The following is a 23398-nucleotide window of genomic DNA, read 5'->3' on the forward strand; positions in this document are numbered from 1 at the left end:
TTCTCTCATGGTAACACTATGTGTGACGGTCCATTTGGCTAGCTATGGCGCCCAGCTGTTCTGTCAAACACCTGTCTAAATGTGGCTGTGAAAGTATTTTCTAGATTGATTAACACTTAAATCAACAGACTCAGAATGATGACCTCCATCATTGGATGGAGGTCATCAGATGACCCTCCATAATGGGGTGGGGCGGGGAGAGACACTCATCCCATCAACTGAAGGCCTTAAGAACAAAGAATGAGGCTTCCCAACCAAGCAACCGGTTGGGAAAACTGCCACAAAGACACCCTGCCTGAGCCTCCAGCCTGCAGACTTCAGACTCAAGACTGCAACATCAACTCTTCCATGAAATTCCAGCCTGCTGGCCTGCTCTACACATCCCATACTTCCTAGCCCCCAAATCATGTGAGCCAATTCCTTCAAATAAGTTACTTCCTACCTATCCCACTCCCTCCCCCACCCCCATGACTCCTGTTGGTTCGGTTTCTCTGGAGAACCCTGACGTCAAACAGTGGAACGGCATGTCTCGTGAGGCAGAGTGCTCACGTAACCTAAGTGCGCATACAACGCACACACCTGTCTCCTCTCCTTGACTCTCCGTGCTTTCCCTTTTTCATTCCACACGCACACTGCGCCTTCTCTGATTTCAAGGGGTTTCGTTTGCTGGCCCTCAGCCTTCCCTCCATGCCCTCCTCCCTCTTTCACCTGATTAATTACTACTAATCCTTTCATGTTCCATCAAACAGAACCTTTGAAGAAACTGTCTGACACCATCCCATTCTAAGTCAAGCCCTTATTATATGTTTTCCTAGTACCATGTACCTTTACTCTGAGGCACTAATCAAAGCTGTATTTATTTATTTATTTTAAATACATCTTTATTGGAGTATAATTGCTTCACAATACTGTGTTAGTTTCTGCTGTACAACAAAGTGAATCAGCCATATGCATACATGTATCCCCATATCCCCTCCCTCTTGCATCTCCCTCCCACCCTCCCTATTCCACTCCTCTAGGTGGTCACAAAGCACTGAGCTGATCTCCATGTGCTATGCAGCTGCTTCCCACTAGCTATCTATTTCACATTTGGTAGTGTATATATGTCCATGCCACTCTCTCACTTCGTCCCAGCTTACCCTTCCCTCTCCCCGTGTCCTCAAGTCCATTCTCTATGTCTACATCTTTACTCCTGCCCTGCCACTAGGTTTATCAGTACCAGTTTTTTTTTTAGACTCCATATATATGCGTTAGCATATGGTATTTGTTTTTCTGACTTACTTCACTCTGTATGACAGACTCTAGGTCCATCCACCTCACTACAAATAACTCAATTTCATTTCTTTTTATGGCCGAGTAATATTCCATTGTGTATATGTGCCACATCTTCTTTATCCATTCATCTACATGTTGATGGACATTTAGGTCAAAGTTGCATTTAAATAATGTAAAATTCCAGGACTTCCCTGGTGGTCCAGTGGTTAAGACTGCACTCCCAATGCAGGGGGCCCGGGTTCAGGGAACTGGATCCCACATGCCGAAACTAAGAGCCCGTGTGCCAAACTAAGACCCAGCGCAACCGAAATAAATAAATAAAATAAAATAAAATAAAAATTTTTAAAGTATTAAAAAATTAACATAGAATTCCTTATCTACCATCCATTTCTATCCCTTGCTAGGAGGGCAATATGATGACTACCTTGTTCACTGCTTATCCCTTGTTCCTAATGTAACAGGCACAAAAACATAATTATATAAGGCAGATCCATTTTTGAAAAACTATTTAGTAATTTTAAATTATGTTTCATAGGGACATTTAATAAATAGGAAAATGACCATTTTGGAAAAAACCCAAAATATAATAAAGAAATAAGTAAAAATTAAAACATAATATATACACTATGATTATAAATAAAGACAGTGGGAAACAGGAAAAACTTGCAACTTAAAACAACATCAAAAGGATTCTTATTACCTCAGCTCTCTAAGCAAGCTGGTTTAAACCATTCTAGTGGGAGTACTGTTATACTGTGCTATTCTGCTTACAGAGATCACTGGGGAAAAACTATGTCTAAGAATTTGATTGCATTCAAGGAAAGACTTAAATTCCAGGACCTATCCCACAATGCTTAAGAAAAGTATCCCAATATCCCTGTTATCCACATGGCTCAGAATAAAAGGGAGAAAAAAAGGAAAAGATAAACTAAAATTAAATGAAATAACATAAAATAAAGTTATTAAAATAAAAATAATTTTTAAAAAAATTTTAAATGTAATCAAAAGAAGGAAAGAAGAATGCAACTAGACCAAAAAACAAGTCCACCAATTATAACAAGTGCTAAAAACTACACTAAAAAAAAAGAAAAAAAGGGCTTCCCTGGTGGCACAGTGGTTGAGAGTCCGCCTGCCGATGCAGGGGACACGGGTTCGTGCCATGGTCTGGGAAGATCCCACATGCCGCGGAGTGGCTGGGCCCGTGAGTCATGGCCGCTGAGCCTGCGCATCCGGAGCCTGTGCTCCGCAATGGGAGAGGCCACAACAGTGAGAGGCCCGCGTACCGGTTAAAAAAAAAAAAAAAAAAAAGAAAAGTATCCCAGAGTAGATGTACCTTTGCTTAACAGAGTCCTTTAAGGAGTGTTTGATGTGCAAGGGGAGAAATGGAGCTCAGCTTAGGGCAGGGACAACAGAGTTGAAATGCCCTGCATAATTAAAAAGAAATAATTTCAAAGTTCAGCAATGGAAGAGAAAGAATTTTTAAAAAGAAAACAAGCAGTGAAAAAGCAAGACAGTATTTTTAATACTATTCCTGATTCTGAATGAACTTTATTTAACAAAGATGCTACCTACAGGAGAGCATATTGGTAAAACATCACTTCTTTGTGAATGGAAAAAGGTATCTGGCTGAATTCATTAGTTGTAGAATTGTTTTATCCACATGAGCCAATTCAAAACATGGAAAATCATTTTAATGAATATATTTAAAAAAATGATTTGTAGTTAATAAAATCAACTAAGTACAACCAACTTCCAGGACTGTGCCTCAACTATAAAACAAAAGTACTAGACACCACGATCTCCGTGGTACTTTTCAGATTTAGATTGGTATGAACTATTCTTCCTATTGAAATGGCAAAAAAATCCACCTTAGTGAAACTAAATTATATGGCAAACAGGAATGCCATTTGCTTCTGCAACAAAGCACTCCTGAATGATGTTGCTAAAATATTTGCAGTCTCATGAATAAATGCACATGAAAAATATTAAATTCACCAAATAGGGTAAAGAACATAAAATTTACCATTTTAGCCATTTTTTAAGTGTACAGATGTGTTGCATTAGGTTCACTGACACTGTTGTGCAACCAAAACCACCATCTATCTCCAGAACTCTTTATCTTACAAAACTGAATCTCGGGAATTCCCTGGCGGTCCAGTGGTTAGGACTCCGTGCTTTCACTGCTGAGGGTGCGGGTTCGATCCCTGGTCAGGGAACTAAGATCCCACGAGCCGTGCGGTGTGGCCCCAAAAGACACAAATAAACAAAAACAAAACTGAATCTCTATTCCCATTAAATAACTTCTCATTCCCTGCCCCTCAGCCTCTAACAGCCAGCATTCTACTTTGTCTCTATGGATTGAACTCCTCTGGGGACCTCATATAAATGGAACCATATGGTATTTGTCCCTTTGTGACTGGCTTATTTCACTGAGCATTTATCCATGTTGCAGCATGTGTCAGAATTCCCTTCCTTTATAAGGCTGAATAATACTCCACTGCAGGAATAGAACACACTGGGTTCATCCATTCATCTGCTGATGGACACTTGGGTTGCCTCTGCTTTTTGGGTATGGTGACTAATGCTGCTATGAACATGGGTGTGCAAATGTCTGCTCCAGTCCCCGCTTTCAATTCTTTGGGGCATATACTCAGCAGCCCCCAACAAGATTTCTTAAAATATATAAATAAAATATTGGTAGTGCTTAAGTCTTGACTTAGGTACTACCAATTATATGTAAGACAATGTATCTGATACTTTACATCCATCTTTTTAAAGCTCATTATAACCTTATGCAACCAAGGTTATACTATCCTTCCTTTATGGATGAACAAATTGGGGCTCTGAGAAATTCAGAAATTCACCCAGGTCACATAAGGAGTGGTGAAAAAACATTTCTATAATTCAAAAGCTCAAGCCCTTTCCACCTTGCCTGCTTCCTTACATTCAACTCTATATAAAACATATTCACTTTTTCTCGCTTTTTTCCCCACTAAATCCCTAGGTCAGCTTTTCTCCATGCTTCGTTCACCTTATTCTCCAGTCTCTGATACTGTATTCTTTCGTGATTCTGTGCTAGTCTGTGCCTAGCCTATGTTGCCCTCTCTCAAATCTTCTTCTACCTGTAAAAAAAAGTTTAAACGTTTTGATACACTCCAATCAAGGCAGCACTCATTTCTTCAAACCCACTACATAAAGCTTATACTACAATTAAATGTTTCAGAACCTCTGTATTATAAAAGCTGTATGATCACCAATGTTGCACCCTGGAACTGTGAAGGCAAGAATCATCCTTTTGTTACAACTTTGCTCCTTCCTCCATTCCCAAAGACAGCACTTCACACACAGAAGAGATTCAAATGCTTAGTAAATTGCTTAAAATAATCTCTCCCTGTTCCTCCTCATTAGCTTTATGAAACTCTAGGTGCTTTGCCAAAACTGTTCTAAAATTTGGTATTCAAATGTTCAGAACTATCTAATTGTCCTTTATTTATAGTACTTTGGATTTAAGTCCACTAAGAAAGGCATATTTTTACAAGATTGGAGTTCAAACTGATGAAGCTCAGAATCAGAGGTCTTATGGTTATCTGGTTTATTTTTTATAGGGGAAAAAAGAAGATACGGAACAAGAGCCCTCAAAATTCATCTGTTTGTATCAATCTCTATTAAGGGGGGTGGCTGTCAAATATTACGTTTTCCAGTATATCTAAAGTCATTAGTTAAGTTGTCCTTGGGATGTGTTTGATTAAGTTACCCCAGACATGACGGTGCCATTTCTACTCCACAGAAATTAGGTTTCAGTATATACCATAGAGAAAGTTCAACGACATCTGGCCCCAAACACCGAAAGCATTTTTGGTCACATCTAGGTAAAAGGATGTTTAAACAAGTTATGTTTCAACTTGATGAAAAGGACATCCGCTATTTTCAGTGAATAATCCCCAAGGTGAAAATTTTCAATCTACTGCCATATTCCATCAAACAATGGCTTCCCCTTCTGCTTCTGCTTCTGCTTCTGCTTGGATGAAATCCAATTAGAATTATTTACAAAATCAGCTGCCAGTAAGACAGAAGTTTGTAGACTGGTTTTATGTAATTTGTTATTTTTCTCCTTCTTCTACTATTAGAACATATACAAGGAAACCCAATTAAAGGCTTCTGATTATTTTTACTTATTCTTATAATATTTAAGCGGTATATATCCCATCCAAAACTCCACAGAAAACCATACAGAGGTTTCATCATAAATTCGATCTACAAGTCTCAACTTTCTTCCCAGGCTTCTAGTGTTTTAGAATACTATCTGACACTTGACCCAGCAATTCCACTCCTAGGTATATACCCAAGAGAACTGAACTGAAAGTGTATGTTTACACACAGACTTGTACGAACGTTCACAGCAGTGTTATTTTTAGCCAAGTAGAAACAACCCAAATGTCCATCAACTGACGAATACATAAACAAAATGGTACATATGTACAATAAAATATTATTCAGCCATAAAAAGGAGTAAAGTGCTGACAGATGCTATGACACAGATGAACCTTGAAACATTATGCTAAGTGAAAGAATCCAGTCAAAATAGGCCGCTCATTGCACACTCCTGTTTCTACGAGATGTCTAGAACAGGCAAATCCATGGAGACAGAAAGCAGCTTAGTAGCTGCCTTGGGGTGGGGGAAGGGAGCTGGGGAGTGACTGCTAATGGGTAAGGGGTTTCTGGTTGGGGTGATGAAAATATTCTGGAATTATCCAGTGATGACAGCAGTACAACCTTGTGGTTATATTAGAAACCACGGAACTGTACAATTTAAAAGGGTCAATTTTATGACATGTAAATTATATCTCAATTTTTAAAACTGCATTCATAACTATTTGTAAGAACACCACCTGAATTTCTGCAGAAGTGAGCTTTACCAGATCACTGAAATGTAAAAGTATAATCATGTCTAGGTTTGATTCACAGCCCACTCTGCTAAAAACTGTACCCTCAAACACATAACTCGTACACAGAAAATAAGTGTGTGCAATTATACTACCAATAGTAAAACAAATGCAATTCCACTACTTTGGATTTTGTCTAATTTGGACTTTGTCTGAGCAAGGCTTTTACTTTAGCACCAAAGAGTGTATGTTGGGCAAATCAGTATTCCTGAGTTTTTATCTAACATGAAAACAAATTTTAGAATTTAGCATACTCTTACAGATTAATTCTGCTAAATTCCAGAGGGAAGAGAACAAACTTTTGTTAACAGCTATGTCCCAGACTAAGAAATGCTTTCCACGAACATATTCCATTTAATTTTCAAAGCAGTCCACGAGGCAGCTGTTACTGTTTCCGCGTTACAGGCTGAGAAAGCTGAAACTGAAAGAGGCCGCATGTTCCAAGGTTACAGATCTAAGGAATATCACAGCAAACAGAGAAGCCCAGGTCTGTACGGCAGCAAAGTCTCTTCTGCTTCACCTCACTCAGTAAATTTTACCTGTTAAAAGCAAACCTGAATGAGTAGAAAACTTAATAGCCACCTGGGGATCTTCTAAATCCCCCCGAGCTGACTCTGGGATCCTGGGGAGAGGACCACACTGTTCCTGTCTCAGTCGCTACAGAGTCATCCCTGGAACAGTTCTGGTCAGCACCGTCAGCTCCCCCGTCCCTTGGAGTGATATTCAAAATATTTTAACAGGAATATAAATTATTACATAAATCTAGCATTTTAAATATATTCTTCCATTCCCTTATGATATCAAATTACATTTATTATGAAACCTGCTTCCCAAGTGATTTAAGATACAGCATAAATTATCCATCAAATCATTCTGCTAATTCTCAAATCATTTCTTGATTTTTAGATGTTGTTGGAAGTATCTTTCGTTTGATTTGTCTTTCCGCAGCTGAACGATGCCCCTGACTGAGCCATGATTTGACACTGGGAACATCATCAAACTTCGCATGACTTCTTCCATTAAATGACAGTCACTAGGTGACTGATCCTGCCACGTGGGGATTCACAGGCCTGCCTCCATTTCAGCTTCCAACTCTCCCCACCGTTCAACAAATCTCTGTTCCCATCATCCTCTCTCCTCTAACCACTGGGGGATGAAGAGAGTAGAAAGAGAAGAGAAAAGGAGGTTCGTGAGGTCACTTGTTGGGCGTGTGTGCTGTCCTTTGGTCGTTCAGTAAGACCCAGGGCAGAGCGCCCTCCCCAGACCTCTTTCCTACGTGCAGAGACAGTCGCTACCCTCTCCTCCAAGGGGGGGTGTCTCAAACAAAGCAGAGCTCCCTGAACCCACCTCAAAGCCTGTTAACTGCAACCTGAGGGAATGTGCTCGTGTGAAAGACTTGTTTATATCCCTGGTCCCAGGAGACCTCCCAAATACTGTTTGCTTCTCCCCACAGGGCACTTATTTGGGGGCACAGCTCAGCTGCACCACACAAACCCACCCCACTCCACTCCTGGACTTGACTTAAAGCAACTCCCCAGGACGGACCTAGAGTCTGTCATACAGAGTGAAGTAAGTCAGAAAGAGAAAAACAAATACCGCATGCTAACACATGTATATGGAATCTAAGAAAAAAAAAAAGGGTCGTGAAGAACCTAGGGGCAAGACAGGAATAAAGACACAGACCTACTACAGAATGGACTTGAGGACATGGGGAGGGGGAAGGGTAAGCTGGGACGAAGTGAGAGAGTGGCATGGACATATATACACTACCAAACGTAAAATAGCTAGCTAGTGGGAAGCAGCCGCATAGCACAGGGAGATCAGCTTGGTGCTTTGTGACCTAGAGGGGTGAGATAGGGAGGGTGGGAGGGAGGGAGACGCAAGAGGGAAGAGATATGGGGACATATGTATATGTATAACTGATTCACTTTGTTATAAAGCAGAAACTAACACACCATTGCAAAGCAATTATACTCCAATAAAGACGTTAAAAAAAAAAAAAAAAGCAACTCCCCAGTCTCCCCACCCCAAATAATGTATTATCTGCAGCCTGTCCCCTAGCTGCAGTGCACAAACCAAAAAGTATGTCACGGGCTGAATTATGCCCTCCTAAAAGCCGTATGTTGAAGCCCTAACTCCTAGTACCTCAGAATGTGACTATATTTGGAGATAGGGCCTCTAAAGGTGATTAAGTTAAAACAAGAACATTAGGGTGGGCCTGAATCCAACCTGACTGGTGTCTGGATAAGAACAGATTAGGATACCCCAGACACCAGGGATGCCCAGAGGGAAGACCACGTGAAGACACTGGGGGCGGCCATCTTTAGGCTAGAGAGAGAGGCCTCAGAAAAGCCAACGCTGCCGACACCTTGACCTCGGACCTCAAGCCTCCGGAACTGGGAGAAAATAAACTTCTGTTGCTTAAGCCACCCAGTCTGTGGCAGTTCCAGCAAACTAATATAGCATCTTGGAATCACAGTGTATGCTTGGCTTTTGAGATAAATCAGATATGCTGAAATCTGTATTATTAATTAATTTGACTAATCACAGTTAATAACATACTACTTATCAACAGACACAAAAGTATGTTTTAACAACCAAAATGGTCATAATAGTGTGTCAAGCTGAATATCTTGCCCGACTTCTCCCACGGTTATCGTGCTACAACTAACTAGCAAAATGCTAGCCAGGAATGAATCTAACTCCCTACCTCATTCATTCCAATCACATTTATCAATCAGGTAAACTTTCCAAAATCATTAGTAATAACTATTAAATGCTGCTGGTTAAGTTCCCACCCCCACTCCCTTGGAGTCATTCTTGTATCTCCAGGCCCCCATGAATTCCAAACTACTGTTCCACCTCCGGCCCGTTCTCAGCACGCGACTGGAAGACAGAGGTTTCTGACCAAGAATGTCCTCCCCTGCTGGCCTCTACACCCCTCCTGAAATGCCAATCTCCAAAGCGGTGGCCTTCATCGCATACAAGCCTTGTCAATTTATCTATGCTACAGAACCCACCCTCTCCCAATTCCTCAGGGATCCTATTCCATCAAAGATTCCATTCTATTCCCTTTGGTTTAGGTCCGGAGGACACAGTCTTCGGCTTTCTTCTCACTCTACACTCTCTCCGGACCATTTTATCCATGTCTATAACTTCAACTCTAGCTTATAAGCTGACGCCTTCAAGGCTACAACCGTACCCTGAGTTCTCGAAACCAATATATTCAATTGCTATTAGGAAGCTGCTTGGATGCCACACCAATCACATCCAAAACCCATTCTGTCTTCCATTTCCTCCCTTAACAAATAACATCTGCACTCAACCAGCTGGCCAAACCAGGAAGTCTATTAAGTTACTGCACTTCAATTTCCTCGTTTGTAAAGTACAAACATCTACCTACATTGTAGGACTTATATAAAATAATGTCAGTGTCTGGTACAAGGGCCCTCTGTAACTACTGAATTAAACTGAGGTGGGAATTATTAAAATAAGAATGATGGGCATTAATTTTTGTTCGATAGTATTTAAAACTTTTTTAGGGGCTTCCCTGGTGGCGCAGTGGTTGAGAGTCTGCCTGCCGATGCAGGGGACACGGGTTCGTGCCCCGGTCCAGGAAGATCCCACATGCCGCGCAGTGGCTGGGCCCGTGAGCCATGGCCACTGAGCCTGCGCATCCAGAGCCTGTGCTCCGCAGCGGGAGAGGCCACAACAGTAAGAGGCCCGCATACCGCAAAAAAAAAAAAAAATACATTCAGAAAAAAATTTACATCCATCAACATGCATATGCCTGGATTTCCCACTAAACCAAATGGACACCAAACTACTGTAGTGGGCAGAGAAAAATTAACTATTCATCAAACATATTTCATTGTCTTTGGCACAGAGACCATATTCCCCATTCTCCCTTGAAATCAGGTGTGGACTGGCCAATAAAATGTGGACAGAAGTGGTCGATGCCACTTGGAGGGCTGGCCCATAAAAACCTCAGGCATGACCCTGCACTCCTCTCTTCCACAACCTGCCAGTTGTATGCTGATGTCCTGACTGATCTTGGAAACCACGTACTGATAGTAGCAGAGCCCCAAGATCCTGGGGCTCTGAATGACTAAGTGCAAAGAGCACACTCAAGACACCATCACAAAGCCGGGACTTTAAATGAGAAAGAAACGATTTCTATTTTGTTAAGCCACCAAAATGTCACAGGTTTATTCATTTGTTCCAGTACTTAGCTTTACCTGAACTAACATGTCTGCTGACAACTTAATCTCACTTACAAACAGAAAAATTCAGTGTTTAGCTATATCTCTCCCCTCACTAAATTCCAAAGGCTTACAGATCTTCATGTCCTAGTTCATTTTTTCAGTGAGCCTTCTCAATTTTGCTACTATGCTGAAATGATATCAAATTTCTCTGTACTGATATAATGAGCTTTAGCACGCCCCTAAATATTAACATTGATCCTATTTCTGCACTTATGTCTAAGTAACAGCCCCTGGAAACGTGCTTCCTTTTAGAAGGAACAAAAAATAGTCAAACAAAAATTCGCAAAAGCAAATCATCAAATAAAAGATTTGACTGAACAACAAAAAAAGCCCTTTTAAAATACTTCTGCTCTTCATTCTGTCAACATTTATCAAACAGTTATTAAGTGTCTGGGATACATCAGTTAATAGTAAAAAACTTTTGTAGAGACTTGTCGAGTCCACATTCTAGTAGAGGAAAGAGAAATAATAAAGAAAGAAACATAATAAATATGGCGATTACAGAGTAAGTCAAAACGTGTTAAGTGCTATGGAAAAATAAAAAGAGCAACACAAGAGCTGTGTGTGCTGGGTTTTTAAGAAACACCTTCATATTTAAGCAAAGAGAAATTTAAGCAAGATAAAGCCTTTACTCGGGGTTAGGTTCTGAAGTCTACAGGTAAATTAAATCCATACAATAAGAAAGCAATGATTCCACTTACTAGCTTATGACCTTGGACAAGTTGCTTAACTCCTGTGAGTCTCAATTTCCCCACTTATGAAGTGGTAAAAATAATATTTATGATTTAGGGATACTGCAAAGGTTATATAAATATAAATATTTAATATATAAAGAACAATGGCTTTAAAAAAATATCTGTAACTGGCCTAAAACACTCACTTAACCCATCATTCACATTCTCAGATGAGAGAATTAAAATATTAGTTAGGGTCTGAAGTGAGTTTTGCACACCTGAATGTCTCAAAATTAAATGACAATTTTTAGTATTATCACAGCGATATAAACTAAACCAAAAAAAGGAAGAAATATTTTTTTTCTTTGAGATGGAGGACATTTCCCCCAACTGTTAATTTTTCAACGAGAAAAAAAAAAAACAAACCAAAAACATGACAGGGCACGAGAAAAAGTTTTAAGTGACTTATTTCAAGTAACTAATTATCTGTCATTTGTTTAACCATCCCTTGGGACAATCTGTAACCCACTCTGATAAGAAATGTGTAGAAAACAGACCTAGCTTTTTGTTGTTGTTCAATTATTAGTAGGACACTCAATGTTTGAGCTCACACAAGTATCCCTTAGGGACATGCTCTGCGTGCTATTGGCACTGTTCTTAATGAGGAAAAGCACAGAACTCCTTTAGTTCAATGCCAGAATTGTTTTATCTTCAAGTCAAAAGAACAACTATTTGGAGTAACACCAAAACAAGCATTTAACAATTACAAGCAGCAAGCTATTCATAAGCGTCACATTGTTAATGCTACTCTAATTATAAATAACCGTATTTTATCAAATAAAATATCTGTCAGCAAATTTTTAAGTCCCAGACACCTCTTTGACTGCTTTATTCCTTAACTTTAAGAAAAAAAATCTTTATTGTTTCAATTTAAAGAACCTCACTTAATTTTAAAGACTTCCTACAGAAAAGTGAGACACAGAGAATCCTTAAATTTTTAATTCATGGGTAGGTAATCTCAAAGAAAACTTACAAATCATAAACAAAGGCCTTAAACAGAATATGGTGCTTACAACAATCCTCAATGATAGTGAACCGGGAATATCTGAAGAAAGACTGCTCCCATTTTACTAACGTCCTATCTAAACTTTTTCCAAGAATGTAGTGCTTCCTTCCTGATTTAAGAAACACTCTACTGACTCAATGAAATGTCCCCTTTGCCTCTTTTTCTCCATTTCTGTTTTATTCTAAAAGCCAAGTATGACTTCCTAGGTTTCTTTTAGTGTCATTATCCATATGGTCCTTGCTCTTATTTAAAGCCTTTCCTTATACTTTACTCATTGATCCATGAAGGACCTACAAAATAAATGACTGGGCCAAATAAAGCAAAGATCAGTGTCCCTAGATTAACTGTGCTTTTTGAACGTCACACAAATGGAAGTATACAGTTAGATACTCTTCTGTGTCTGCTTATCTTGCCCAACACAATGTCAAATCCATATTTGCTGTCGCATACGGTTACTTTTTACTGCTATGTAGTACTACATTGTACAACTACACCACAATGTGCCCATTTTCCTGTTGACAGACATTTGGGTCATCTTTTACTTTTAGGATATTGTGATTACAGCTGTTATGAGGTGTCTTGCACATGTCTTTTGGTGACATAAGCCTCACTCCTCTTGGGTATATACCCAGAAGTAATCATATAGTAGACACGTTCCCAGCTAGATACTGCCACCAAAGTTTTTTTAAATGGTACAGGCAGTATTTATGATTTAGTCATGCTGGTGAGTGAATGGTATCTCACCGTGGTTTCACTTTACATTACTCTAGTGAATAATGATGCCGAACACCGTTTAGTGAACATTCAGTCATCTGAATATTCACATTTTTAAGGCCCCTATTCACCTTTTATGGTCCTTTTTTTTAATAATAAATTTATTTATTTTTAGCTGCATTGGGTCTTCATTGCTGCACGTGGGCTTTCTCTAGTTGTGGCAAGTGGGGGCTACTCTTTGTTGCGGTGTGTGGGCTTCTCACTGCGGTGGCTTCTCTTGTTGCCGAGCACGGGCTCTAGGCACACGGGCTTCAGTAGTTGTTGATCCGATTTTCCTTTAGCAGTTAATGCTTTTTTGTGTCATTAAAAAAAAAATCTTTCCTACCACAAGGTCACGAAGATACTCTCGTATGTTTTCTTCTAGAGGCTTGTTTCAGCTTTCACTTCACCCTTCTTTCTCCCATTATCTCTGATCTTCTCTCCCAACCCTGCCAAATCTGTCACATGCAAGGCTGTGCTTGCATGTGGCAACATAAACTGAATTCATGAAATCTTTTTTATTATATGTGCTATTATTTTGAAAATCAAATAAATCCCTGATAGTAAATAATAAATGATGAGGATGGGAATGTACCCCCTTTCAGAATATACTATAATGACTCCTCATGGAAATGTGTTATCACTTTAGTTTATAATAACACGCCTCCAGTTTTAACCGATACACGCAGGCACCTTCTCTTACTAATATCAACACGTTTCAACAACCACAGGTCGACATTTCTGAAAAACAAGTGCTGAAATGATAACCAGACTAAAACTGAACATATATTGACCAGGTACCAAATGAACTCATTTCCTACTACTGACCTTAACTGAGCTCAGTGGAATCAGCTATTTGATAGAAAAGAATACAGAACTTCCATTTACTTCTATAAATATGCATCAGCCTTTGATTTTGTCTTTCTGCAAATTTCAGGGTATGTCTGAATTATACATTATCTCTCCTCACAGTGAACTCACAATAAGAAAAGGATGAAGAGGATCAGATCAAGTACCTTAAACATTTGTGCCAACTAATTTCCAAATGGTGATAATCACCAAGATCCAGTACTCCATGAAACATTTTAAATGAATATATAAAACCCAGTACTGAGCTTCCCTGGTGGCGCAGTGGTTGAGAGTCCACCTGCAGATGCAGGGTACACAGGTTCATGCCCCGATGCGGGAAGATCCCATGTGCTGCGGAGCGGCTGGGCCTGTGAGCCATGGCCGCTGAGCCTGCGCTCCGCCAACGGGAGAGGCCACAACAGTGACAGGCCTGCATACCCCCCCCCCAAAAAAAAAAAAACCCAGTACTACCCTAAACTTCCCAGTATGGAGTCACACTATGAGATCTTCTGGTCCACCTGGCTAAGTGATACCTTCTCTTTCATGAACTTACTATGACTGAAACTTAGAGCCACAAGTGAGATATACCCATAGTGGGAAATGAGTTATGCCCTGTCTGAATACACCCTACTCACTCAAGAATAAAGTTCATCTATTAAGTCTGTGTCCTCAGTTACTTTATTAAAATCTATCAATGACTGTCACTACACAGAAAAATAAAGCCCATTAAGCATTTTTAGATTACCTTTACATTACTATTCAGAAGTTCTAATTTTTTAAAGCCAGTAATATTTCACCAAGCATCAATTAAAATTCAGGCAATGCACATAAATCATGTAACGAACTATTTTTTTTTTTAATGTTACCACTACAATGAACCTAGACTCACCTGTAGTAATGGCTCTGTGGAACTGATGCATGTCTTCTCCTGAGAGCTCCTGGGCTACCTGCAATATCTTTTGTCTGACACCATCCAATTTAATTTCTGCTTCAGTCAGTATTTCGTCCATATAAGGAGCACTGTAATCAAGATATTGGGAACTTTTAAAACATCAGTCAGATGTTTTGATAGTGAAAAACTGAGATAATCTACATATCAATTAACATAGGGCTAAATAAATATCCTATGTATCTGGAAACTTCTAACGCAAAACTACAACTACAGTTTACTAAAAAAAGATTAAAAAATAAAAACATGGAAAAATGCTATAATATTAAGTGAAAAGAGAAGTATAAAAAGTTGTACTTATAATATGACCATAACTACAAAAAAAATTATGTTCATAAAAATATGACATCTGGAGACGTCTACTTTTAGTCAGGACGGAGTAACATGGACAGGATTTATCATCCCACCATAAAACTAAACAACTAAAGAGAAATACATATATACAAAAAAAATGGTTTTCAGACGTTGGGCAACAGGCAGCATGGGACAGTGATCCCTGAGAGAAGGGTGAAGAAAAGGACATGTGCCTTATTATGACTGTCCCATCTAACTGCCTGCAGTGCAGTGACAGTGCAGAGATGAGAAACTTAGGTGGACCCTGGGAGTCTCCCTGAGCAGAGGGGGAGGAAGTGGGAGTTCAGGTTGGTAAAGATGGCTAAAACTTGCAAGGCAGAGTAACAAAGGAGAAAACTACACACAGAGTTTTTAGAGATCTACACAGGGGACCCACTCAAGTCTTCAGCTGAACTCTGATCAGTGCAGACTTGTGAGGAAACTACCCAAGGCTGAAAAATGAACCACCCTAAGTGAGCATGCAAAATGATATACAGAGCTCACACAAGACCAGAAATAGTTGATTCATCACTGGCAGACTGACACTACAAAAAGTATTAAAGGAAGTTCTCTAGGCAAAAGGAAAATGGTACCAGATGAAAATCTGGATCTGTACATAAAGGAATAAAGGACACCAGAAATGGGAAATATATATAAAAATATAATTTTTTAATTTTTTAAAAATCATATTGTTTAAATAAAAATAATAATGTATTATGGGGATTATAAATAATATAGAAGTAGCATATATTTCAAAGTAGCACAAAGGCCAAGCCTGTAGAGGTGAAATGGAAAAGGAAGTATACTATTATAGGGTTCATATACTATAGGCAAAGTGATATGCAAGCTGTCCTTACCTTGTACAGTATCACATTAACTGAAAAGTGTGCGTATCAATATTATGACCTCAATTTGCAAAGTAAATGTTACCACAGAACCATGCAAAGGACAGACATGATTCTGAGATGCACAAGTTTCAATTAACACAGTATTGTGCAAAGTAAGGACAGCAGACTGTGACAAGTCATATATTATAAACCATAAAACAACCACTATAAAAATAAAACAAAAAGGTACAGCTAATAAGCCAACAAATAAGATAAAATGGAATTATAAAAAACAGTCTTCACAACATTGTAAAGCAATGATACCCCAATTTAAAAAATATATATTCAACCCAAAATAAGGCAAAAAAGTGGAAAATGGATCATAAATTTAATTCCTACCATATCAATAATCACATTAAATATAAACAGTCTAAACACCTCCATAAAAGGCAGAGACTGGATAAAATGGATAAATGGATAAAAAAGCAAGAAAGACAAGAAATCCTCTTTAAATATAGACACAAATAGATTAAAAGCAAAAGGACAAATAAAGATATACCCTGTTAACACTAATCAAAAGAAAACTAGAGTAGCTGTATTAACAAAGTAGAATTCAAAACAAAGAATATTTCCAGGGATACTATCATAAAAATAAAGGGTCAATTCATCAAGTAAACAGAACAATCCTAAATATTAATGCATCAAATAAAAGAGCTTAAATACATCAAGCAAAAACTAATAAAAGGGCAAAAAGAAATAGACAAATCCACAAGTATCATCAAGAGATTTGAACCTCTCTCAATAATTGTAGAACAAGTATACAGAAAATCAGTAATAACACAGATGATTGAACAACATCATCAACCAATTTAATTGACATTTATAGGACACTACACCCAACAATAGCAGAATACATATACTTTTCAAGTGTACAAGATCCAGACAGACCATACTCTGAGCCAAAACCAAGCTTCAGTAAATTTAAAAGAATTCAAATCATAAAAAATATGCTTGGAAAATTCCTAAATATTTGGAAACAAAATAACATCCAAACAACCAATGGGTCAAAGATGAAATCAAAGTGAAAATTAGAAAGCATTTTGAACTGAATGAAAATGAAAAAACAACATACCAGAATTCGTGGAATGTAGCTAAAGTGTACTTAGAGCCATAAAAGGGAAATTTATAGCACTAAATGCCTGTATTAGAAAAGAAGAAATGATCTCAGTTTCTTCTTTGTGATCTCAGCTTCCGTCTTAAGAAACTCTTTAGAAAAGGAGTAAATGAATCCCAAGTAAGCAGAAAGAAGGAAATAACAGAAATCAATGTGTCAGAAAACCAAAACATACAGAATATCAATGAAATCAACAGCAGTCCTTTAAGATCAATAAAATTGATAAACCTCTAGCCAGACAGATCAGGAAAAAGAGAGGATACAAATTACCAACTTCAGGAATGAGAGAGAGAACATTACAACAGATTCTACAGAAATTAAAGGATAATAAAAGAACATTATGAGATGAAATGGAAAAATTCCTTAAAAGACCAAACTACCAAAGCTCACTAGCAGAGATATCTACCTACATCTATTAAAGAAAATGAAGTACAGTTAAAATATGAAATCTGCTCATTAACAGTAGTTATCTTTATGTACTCTAGCTGATTTCTCTCATAAAGTATTTTTACTTTCTGTAGTTTATAATTTTTCTGAAGTTTACCCTTTTCTCAGTTTACTAATCAAAATATATGTATAATATGGACACAATTATGATAAAAAAGTATAAAATATGAAATCTGCTCATTGATAGTGGCTATCCTAGTGTATTGTCACTGACTTCTTTCACTCGGTATCTTTACTTTTCTGTCATTTTGTATTTTTCTAAAGATTACTATTTTCTAAGTTTACCATAATGCATATTTATTATTTTTTGGTGGACAAATATTTACAAGATGACTGTATACAATAACATGGCTTTTTCTAAAATATTAAGTTCTCCTGTCACAGTTCTACTATTTCTTTAAACTGCTGAATATTGAGAGCAATTGTTTTAAAACTGCAATTTCTAGTGGAAAAAAGTGTTCATAACTAACCAGATCAGTGCTGCTTCTTTCCATAATACAAGCTCAAGTGTGTACAAGCTATGTGAAAACTGGTTCAAAAAACAAGCAAAAACTAATTTTAGAGTCAAGGATGAAAAAGAAAATGTTAACAGTGCCACATTCCAATAAACCTATATATGGCAAATTTGCTTCCACTTAGTGGAATAAAAATTAAAGCATTTCAGAATTACCTTAAAAGTTATAAGTGAATAGAATACTTCAATAATATTTTAATAATAAAACGCTCATAAATTATATTTGGTCTTTCTTAAATACTTAAAAGACACATGGTGGGAAGCCAATCATTGCTATCCTTCTAAAGGCATTTGGAATTGGTAATGTAACAAGTATCTCTCGTTGGGAGTTGCAGGGTGGGTGATTTCTACCCCCATGTAGAACAGAGAAGCAAAGAAAGCTAGTCAAATGAAATATGAAGCAAACCAAGATAAGAGATGGAGATACCCAACTGCATTCATAAAATATTCCTGAATCTTCTTTCTAATTCACTCCCTTCCTCTTAATTTAGGCTAGTTTAAGCTGGCTTCTTTTACTTGCAACAAAGAAATCTATTAAATATACAGAGCCTACCTAGAAAAAATATTAAAGTCCTAGAGAACGAATGTCACAGAGCTGAAGGTAGAGGAACTTTCAAAGAATTAAGCAGTCAACACTATCCCATGCTGCAAAAATGTGAGTCAGAAAAAAAGCAGAAGAGTGTGTACTAGACTCAGCAATATGAAAGTAACAAGGGCAATTTCAATTCTGTGAGGCAGAAAGCCACACCGCAATGAACTGAAAAATGAATGGGAAAGTAAGTTAAGCAGAATATAACATTTATCTAATATTAACATTTCTGCACACATCATCCAAGGAAAGCTTTAATGTAACAGGTGCTAGTAAACCATTAAAAATTTAATATTTCACAAACAGTAGCTCTATCTTGGTGAACGACCTTAACAGAACATAAATCCCTAGCTGTTCTGAAAATAAGAATTGGTCCCTATTTTTATTAAAATGTTTATTCTTAAAATCTACCTGCTACTAACGTCCTCTGACCCCAGTGTTCAAAAAAAGTCAGCTAGTTACTGTCCACTGACTTACGATATATATTAAATACGATATATATAAAACACGTATAAAACTGTATCCAACTGTGACAAATTTTGAAGATATTTACTCACCTTGTAATCCTGTGGAGGAGAAAAATTGTCCTTTTACTTTCAACAGTTATATCCCGACTAAGTTTCACAAGTCTCTCGTATTTGTCATGTCTTGCATCAAGTTCCTGTTGAAATGCTAAGAACACATTATTATGAACATAAGCATGCTTATTCTGCACTTGAAGCCTATCAAACAATACTGGAGAAACCACCTTATTTACTTTTAAAGTACTTGGAAATCAAAGACTGCTACTAACCGAGGTATTTTTTCTTTAAGTAGAGGCATGCCTTCGCTGGATTTTACCACTCAGAGGCTCACAGTGAGACATGTATTTTTTTTTTTTTTTTGCGGTATGCGGGCCTCTCACTGCTGCGGCCTCTCCCGTTGCGGAGCACAGGCTCCGGACGCGCAGGCTCAGCGGCCATGGCTCACGGGCCCAGCCGCTCCGCGGCATGCGGGATCCCCCCGGACCAGGGCACGAACCCGTGTCCCCTGCATCGGCAGGCGGACTCCCAACCACTGCGCCACCAGGGAAGCCCCGAGACATGTATTTTGTAACAAGTATCTGTTCTAATAAACATGAGACTTTTACCACAAAATTATCACATAACTACCTACAAAAACTACTTTCAACTACCTCGCTAGGTTATGTAAAGTTATTTTTAATCACCTTACCATATACAATAAAAATATCTACAAAAAATAAACTGGAATTTTAAAATTAAGTTTATAGGGCTTCCCTGGTGGCGCAGTGGTTGAGAGTCTGCCTGCCGATGAAGGGGACACGGGTTCGCGCCCCGATCCAGGAAGGTCCCACATGCCGCAGAGCGGCTGGGCCCGTGAGCCATGGTCGCTGAGCCTGCGCGTCCAGAGCCTGTGCTCCGCAACGGGAGAGGCCGCAACAGTAAGAGGCCCGTGTACCGCAAAAAAAAAAAACAAAAAACAAAAAAATAAAATTAAGTTTATAACCCCTTAATAACATCAACTTTCTGAATTCTCAAGCCCTAGTTGTTGAAATACCCATAAACCACTTACTTATCTTAATAACCACTTTATTTTAGAAGCACCGTCACTCCAAAGACCTAGCAAGTTGCCTGTCCTATAGGGAGCAATCCACAGAGGAATTCTGAATACAAAGGTTTATCCAGAACCTGACTTAACTATGAACCAAATTAGTAGTTGACAAAGACCTAAATACATCTGGTCTTTTATTACTGAAATAATAATTAGGCTAGGATTTTGCCCAATATTTCAAGACAATGAAATGTATTCACTATTTATTTTGACTACATTAATGACCACTGTGAATTATATACTATAAATACAAAATTAAGGCAATTTCTGCCCTCAATGAGCTCAGTCCAGTATGAGACAGAGATGTAAACAAAGAATTAAATGTAATCATGCTATAATTAATATATAGAAAAGGTTCAGTAAAGCAGGAACTACATTTTTCTTGTTCACTATCAACACATGCCAGAACATAGATGCTCAATAAATATCTCCTGACTGAATGGATGGATGTTCAGTGAATGCAATGTTTGTCACCAAGTTTGCTTGAGAGGAAAATCCGAAAGGCTTCAAAGGGAAGAAGCTACTTGACCTGGGTCTTGAAGAAAACTACAGTACACCAGGTGGGCAACGGGGCACCGCAATTCCCAGCTTAAAGAACTATGTGCACAAAGGCAGGTAGAAACATAAAACAGCAAAATATGCTTGGAAACAAGCAGCTCAGTATGGGGTGTGTGAGAACATACCGGTGGGGAATATTGGCTTGGCCAAAACGTTCGTTCGGTTAATGAATACGTTGCTCAATAAAGTTCTTGGTGAAACTGAAAAATGCCTTTTATAGTTACTTAAAACCGAACGAACTTTCTGGCCAACCCAATACTTGCCCCAGTGTATCAATAGTTTTTCCACTGAGTATATAGCTCTATCAATATGCTTTCTACTCAATTACAACTAGTTGTCTTACACCCCTGAAGATCACTGTATGCGCTGTGGCAGTTCTAAAATATGTCCACAAATCACCTGATACCCCACCCTTCAAAAAGAGGAACCTAATTCCCTTCCTCTTAAATATGAGGCAGAGTTTTAAAACTACCTCATTGGCAACAAAAGAACTGTAGCAAAAGTGACAGTGTATGATGTCCAAGATTAGGACATAAGAGAATTGTGGTCTCTTTCTCTTCCTCGGTCCGGGGGAAGCCAGATGCCACAACACGAGGACACTCAAGCAGTACTACGGAGGGGTCCACGTGGAGAGGAACCCAGAGCTGGCTGTTGGCAGAAGGCCTACCTTGCCGATAGCTGTGGATCCTTCAACCCAATTCAAGCCTTCAGATGGCTGCACGTTAGAACCAACAGCTAACTAAGCCCCCTCTCGGATTCCTGAACTACAGAAACTGTAAAGAACAGGGTGCTGGAGTAATTCCCTGGTGGTCCAGTGGTTAGGACTCCGCACTTCCACGGCAGGGGGGCATGGGTTCGATCCCTGGTCAGGGAAATAAGATCCTGCGTGCCATGCGGCATGGCCAAAAAAAAAATAGGATGCTGGGCAGAAGAGTTAGGTGCATTTTGTTTTACGTTGAGTTTTGCAACAGCTTGCCCAAGTTAATATACTGAGAAAAGGGGAGCTGTGAACACATGTACATGTACGATTTACATGTACATGGATTCCCACTCTCTGCAAAGTGCTGCAGTCAAAACAAAACTACAGGCCCTGTCTTCAAAAGTCTAGCTGGGAAAACAAAACCAACACACGTTAAAAATTGAAAAATTAAATACACGTATATAAACATCTGTTATATATATATATATATATACACACACACACACATAGCTGATACATATACACACATATATACACTTTAAACATACACCTAATGAAAATACACATATATACCTGATACACACACACACACACACACACACACACACCCTGGGGGGGGGTGAGTATATATATTTATCAGGTCCACAGTAATTTTTAGTTACGTGGCACGTCTGATGTTAATTAACTAATGTTTACCTGCGAAACTGTAATGGGAAAAAGAATCAAGACGTCTGTAATCTCAACTCTGAGGGCAGACCCAGCACTATGGCAAAGCCCCCGGGGAAATTCTCAGAGGCTGTTTTCACGTGCATAACATGGCTAATCGATCCTTCTTACAAACCCTTTAGTTCTCTTCCCTTCGCCAGCTTACATGACAAGAGAACTTACATTTGAAGGCCAACATCACAGGTGAAGAGGAATTAACATCCTTCCCTTCTCTTCTCTGGTTATGTGGGAAATTGTCATGCTTCCTTTTCCTGAACCCTCCTGATCCTTACGTAGAGAAGGAGAAAAAGGTTGGACAAGGCTCTTCCATCGCCAAGGAGCTGACAAAACATGACACAGGCAAACCCCTCCCTTCCTTTAAAACCAGGCACCCCCAAGGCCCTCGCCACAGAGGCTTCCTCAGCAGACGACAGAAAAGCAACCCTGCCTTCTCCCCCCCAAACCTTACGCTCACCCAGGCCTCCCCCAACAAGTACCTTGATCTGGCACAAGGTGGGGCAATTACCGAACTAAGATAAAAACGGCTCGAGGATTAAAAACAGAGAGGCGCAAACAGGGCCAATGTGGCCGGGAAATCACCAGGGCCGCCGCCCCTCCCGGAGCCTGCGCGGGGAGAGGGCACCTTTAAGGGGTGGGAAGTGGAAAACGCGACCAAAAGGCTGGATGAGATAAATAAATAACGCCCAAAGCCGTTGAGGACGCCACCTTCTTTGCTGCTCATGTCGTCACGGCCTACGGCGAGAAGAGACGACACTCCGCGCCTCGGGGCGTGCACGATGCGTACAGCAGCGGCCGAAGACCCTGAAGCGCTAACCTGCGCAGCCGGCCGACGTCGACGCCCCGGCCGGAAGCGCACGCCCGCAGCCACTCAAGCTTCTCCCTTTTCCTCATACACTTCCGGCCGCGTCCCAGTCCCGCCTCCGCTGGCTCCGCCCCGCGCGTGGCCCGGGGGACCTCGCGCCCTCGAGCCGTTGTCACGCCTGCCCTCTGCTGTGCCTGAAGATAGAAACGACTTTACACGCTTCTCTGCATGAGCCGTCCATTAAAAAAGACGATGCATCCCCCTGAGGGTGAGAGCAGTGTGAAGGCGGGAAAGCGACGAAAGATGTACGTGATTTTTTTTTTTTTTTTTTCCTCAAGGCACC

At 39.4% G+C, this 23398-nt stretch overlaps 1 protein-coding gene across 11 annotated transcripts in view; it reads right to left on the minus strand.

Annotated features, from left to right (window-relative positions):
• The window catches only part of TSNAX (translin associated factor X), a 59414-nt gene extending 36323 nt beyond the window's left edge, over positions 1-23091 (minus strand). For 10 of the 11 annotated variants that reach the window (XR_012326678.1, XR_012326677.1, XR_002177625.3 and 7 more), the window contains exons 1-4: positions 22959-23091; positions 22416-22520; positions 19216-19330; positions 14715-14845 (exon numbers count right to left, since the gene is read on the minus strand). Coding sequence is in view for 8 of the 11 variants with exons in the window: in XM_073793666.1 (XP_073649767.1) it covers positions 14715-14845; positions 19216-19330; positions 22416-22520; positions 22959-22974 (367 nt within the window). In the remaining 3 variants the exon portion in view is untranslated. Of the gene's footprint in view, positions 1-14714; positions 14846-19215; positions 19331-22415; positions 22521-22729; positions 22870-22958 lie in introns of those variants that run through there. The other variant, XM_019941575.3, reaches the window with a different exon arrangement.
• Positions 23092-23398: the final 307 nt, after the last annotated feature.

The sequence above is a fragment of the Tursiops truncatus genome, chromosome 16, assembly GCF_011762595.2.
Source record: "Tursiops truncatus isolate mTurTru1 chromosome 16, mTurTru1.mat.Y, whole genome shotgun sequence".
Lineage (NCBI taxonomy): Eukaryota > Metazoa > Chordata > Mammalia > Artiodactyla > Delphinidae > Tursiops > Tursiops truncatus.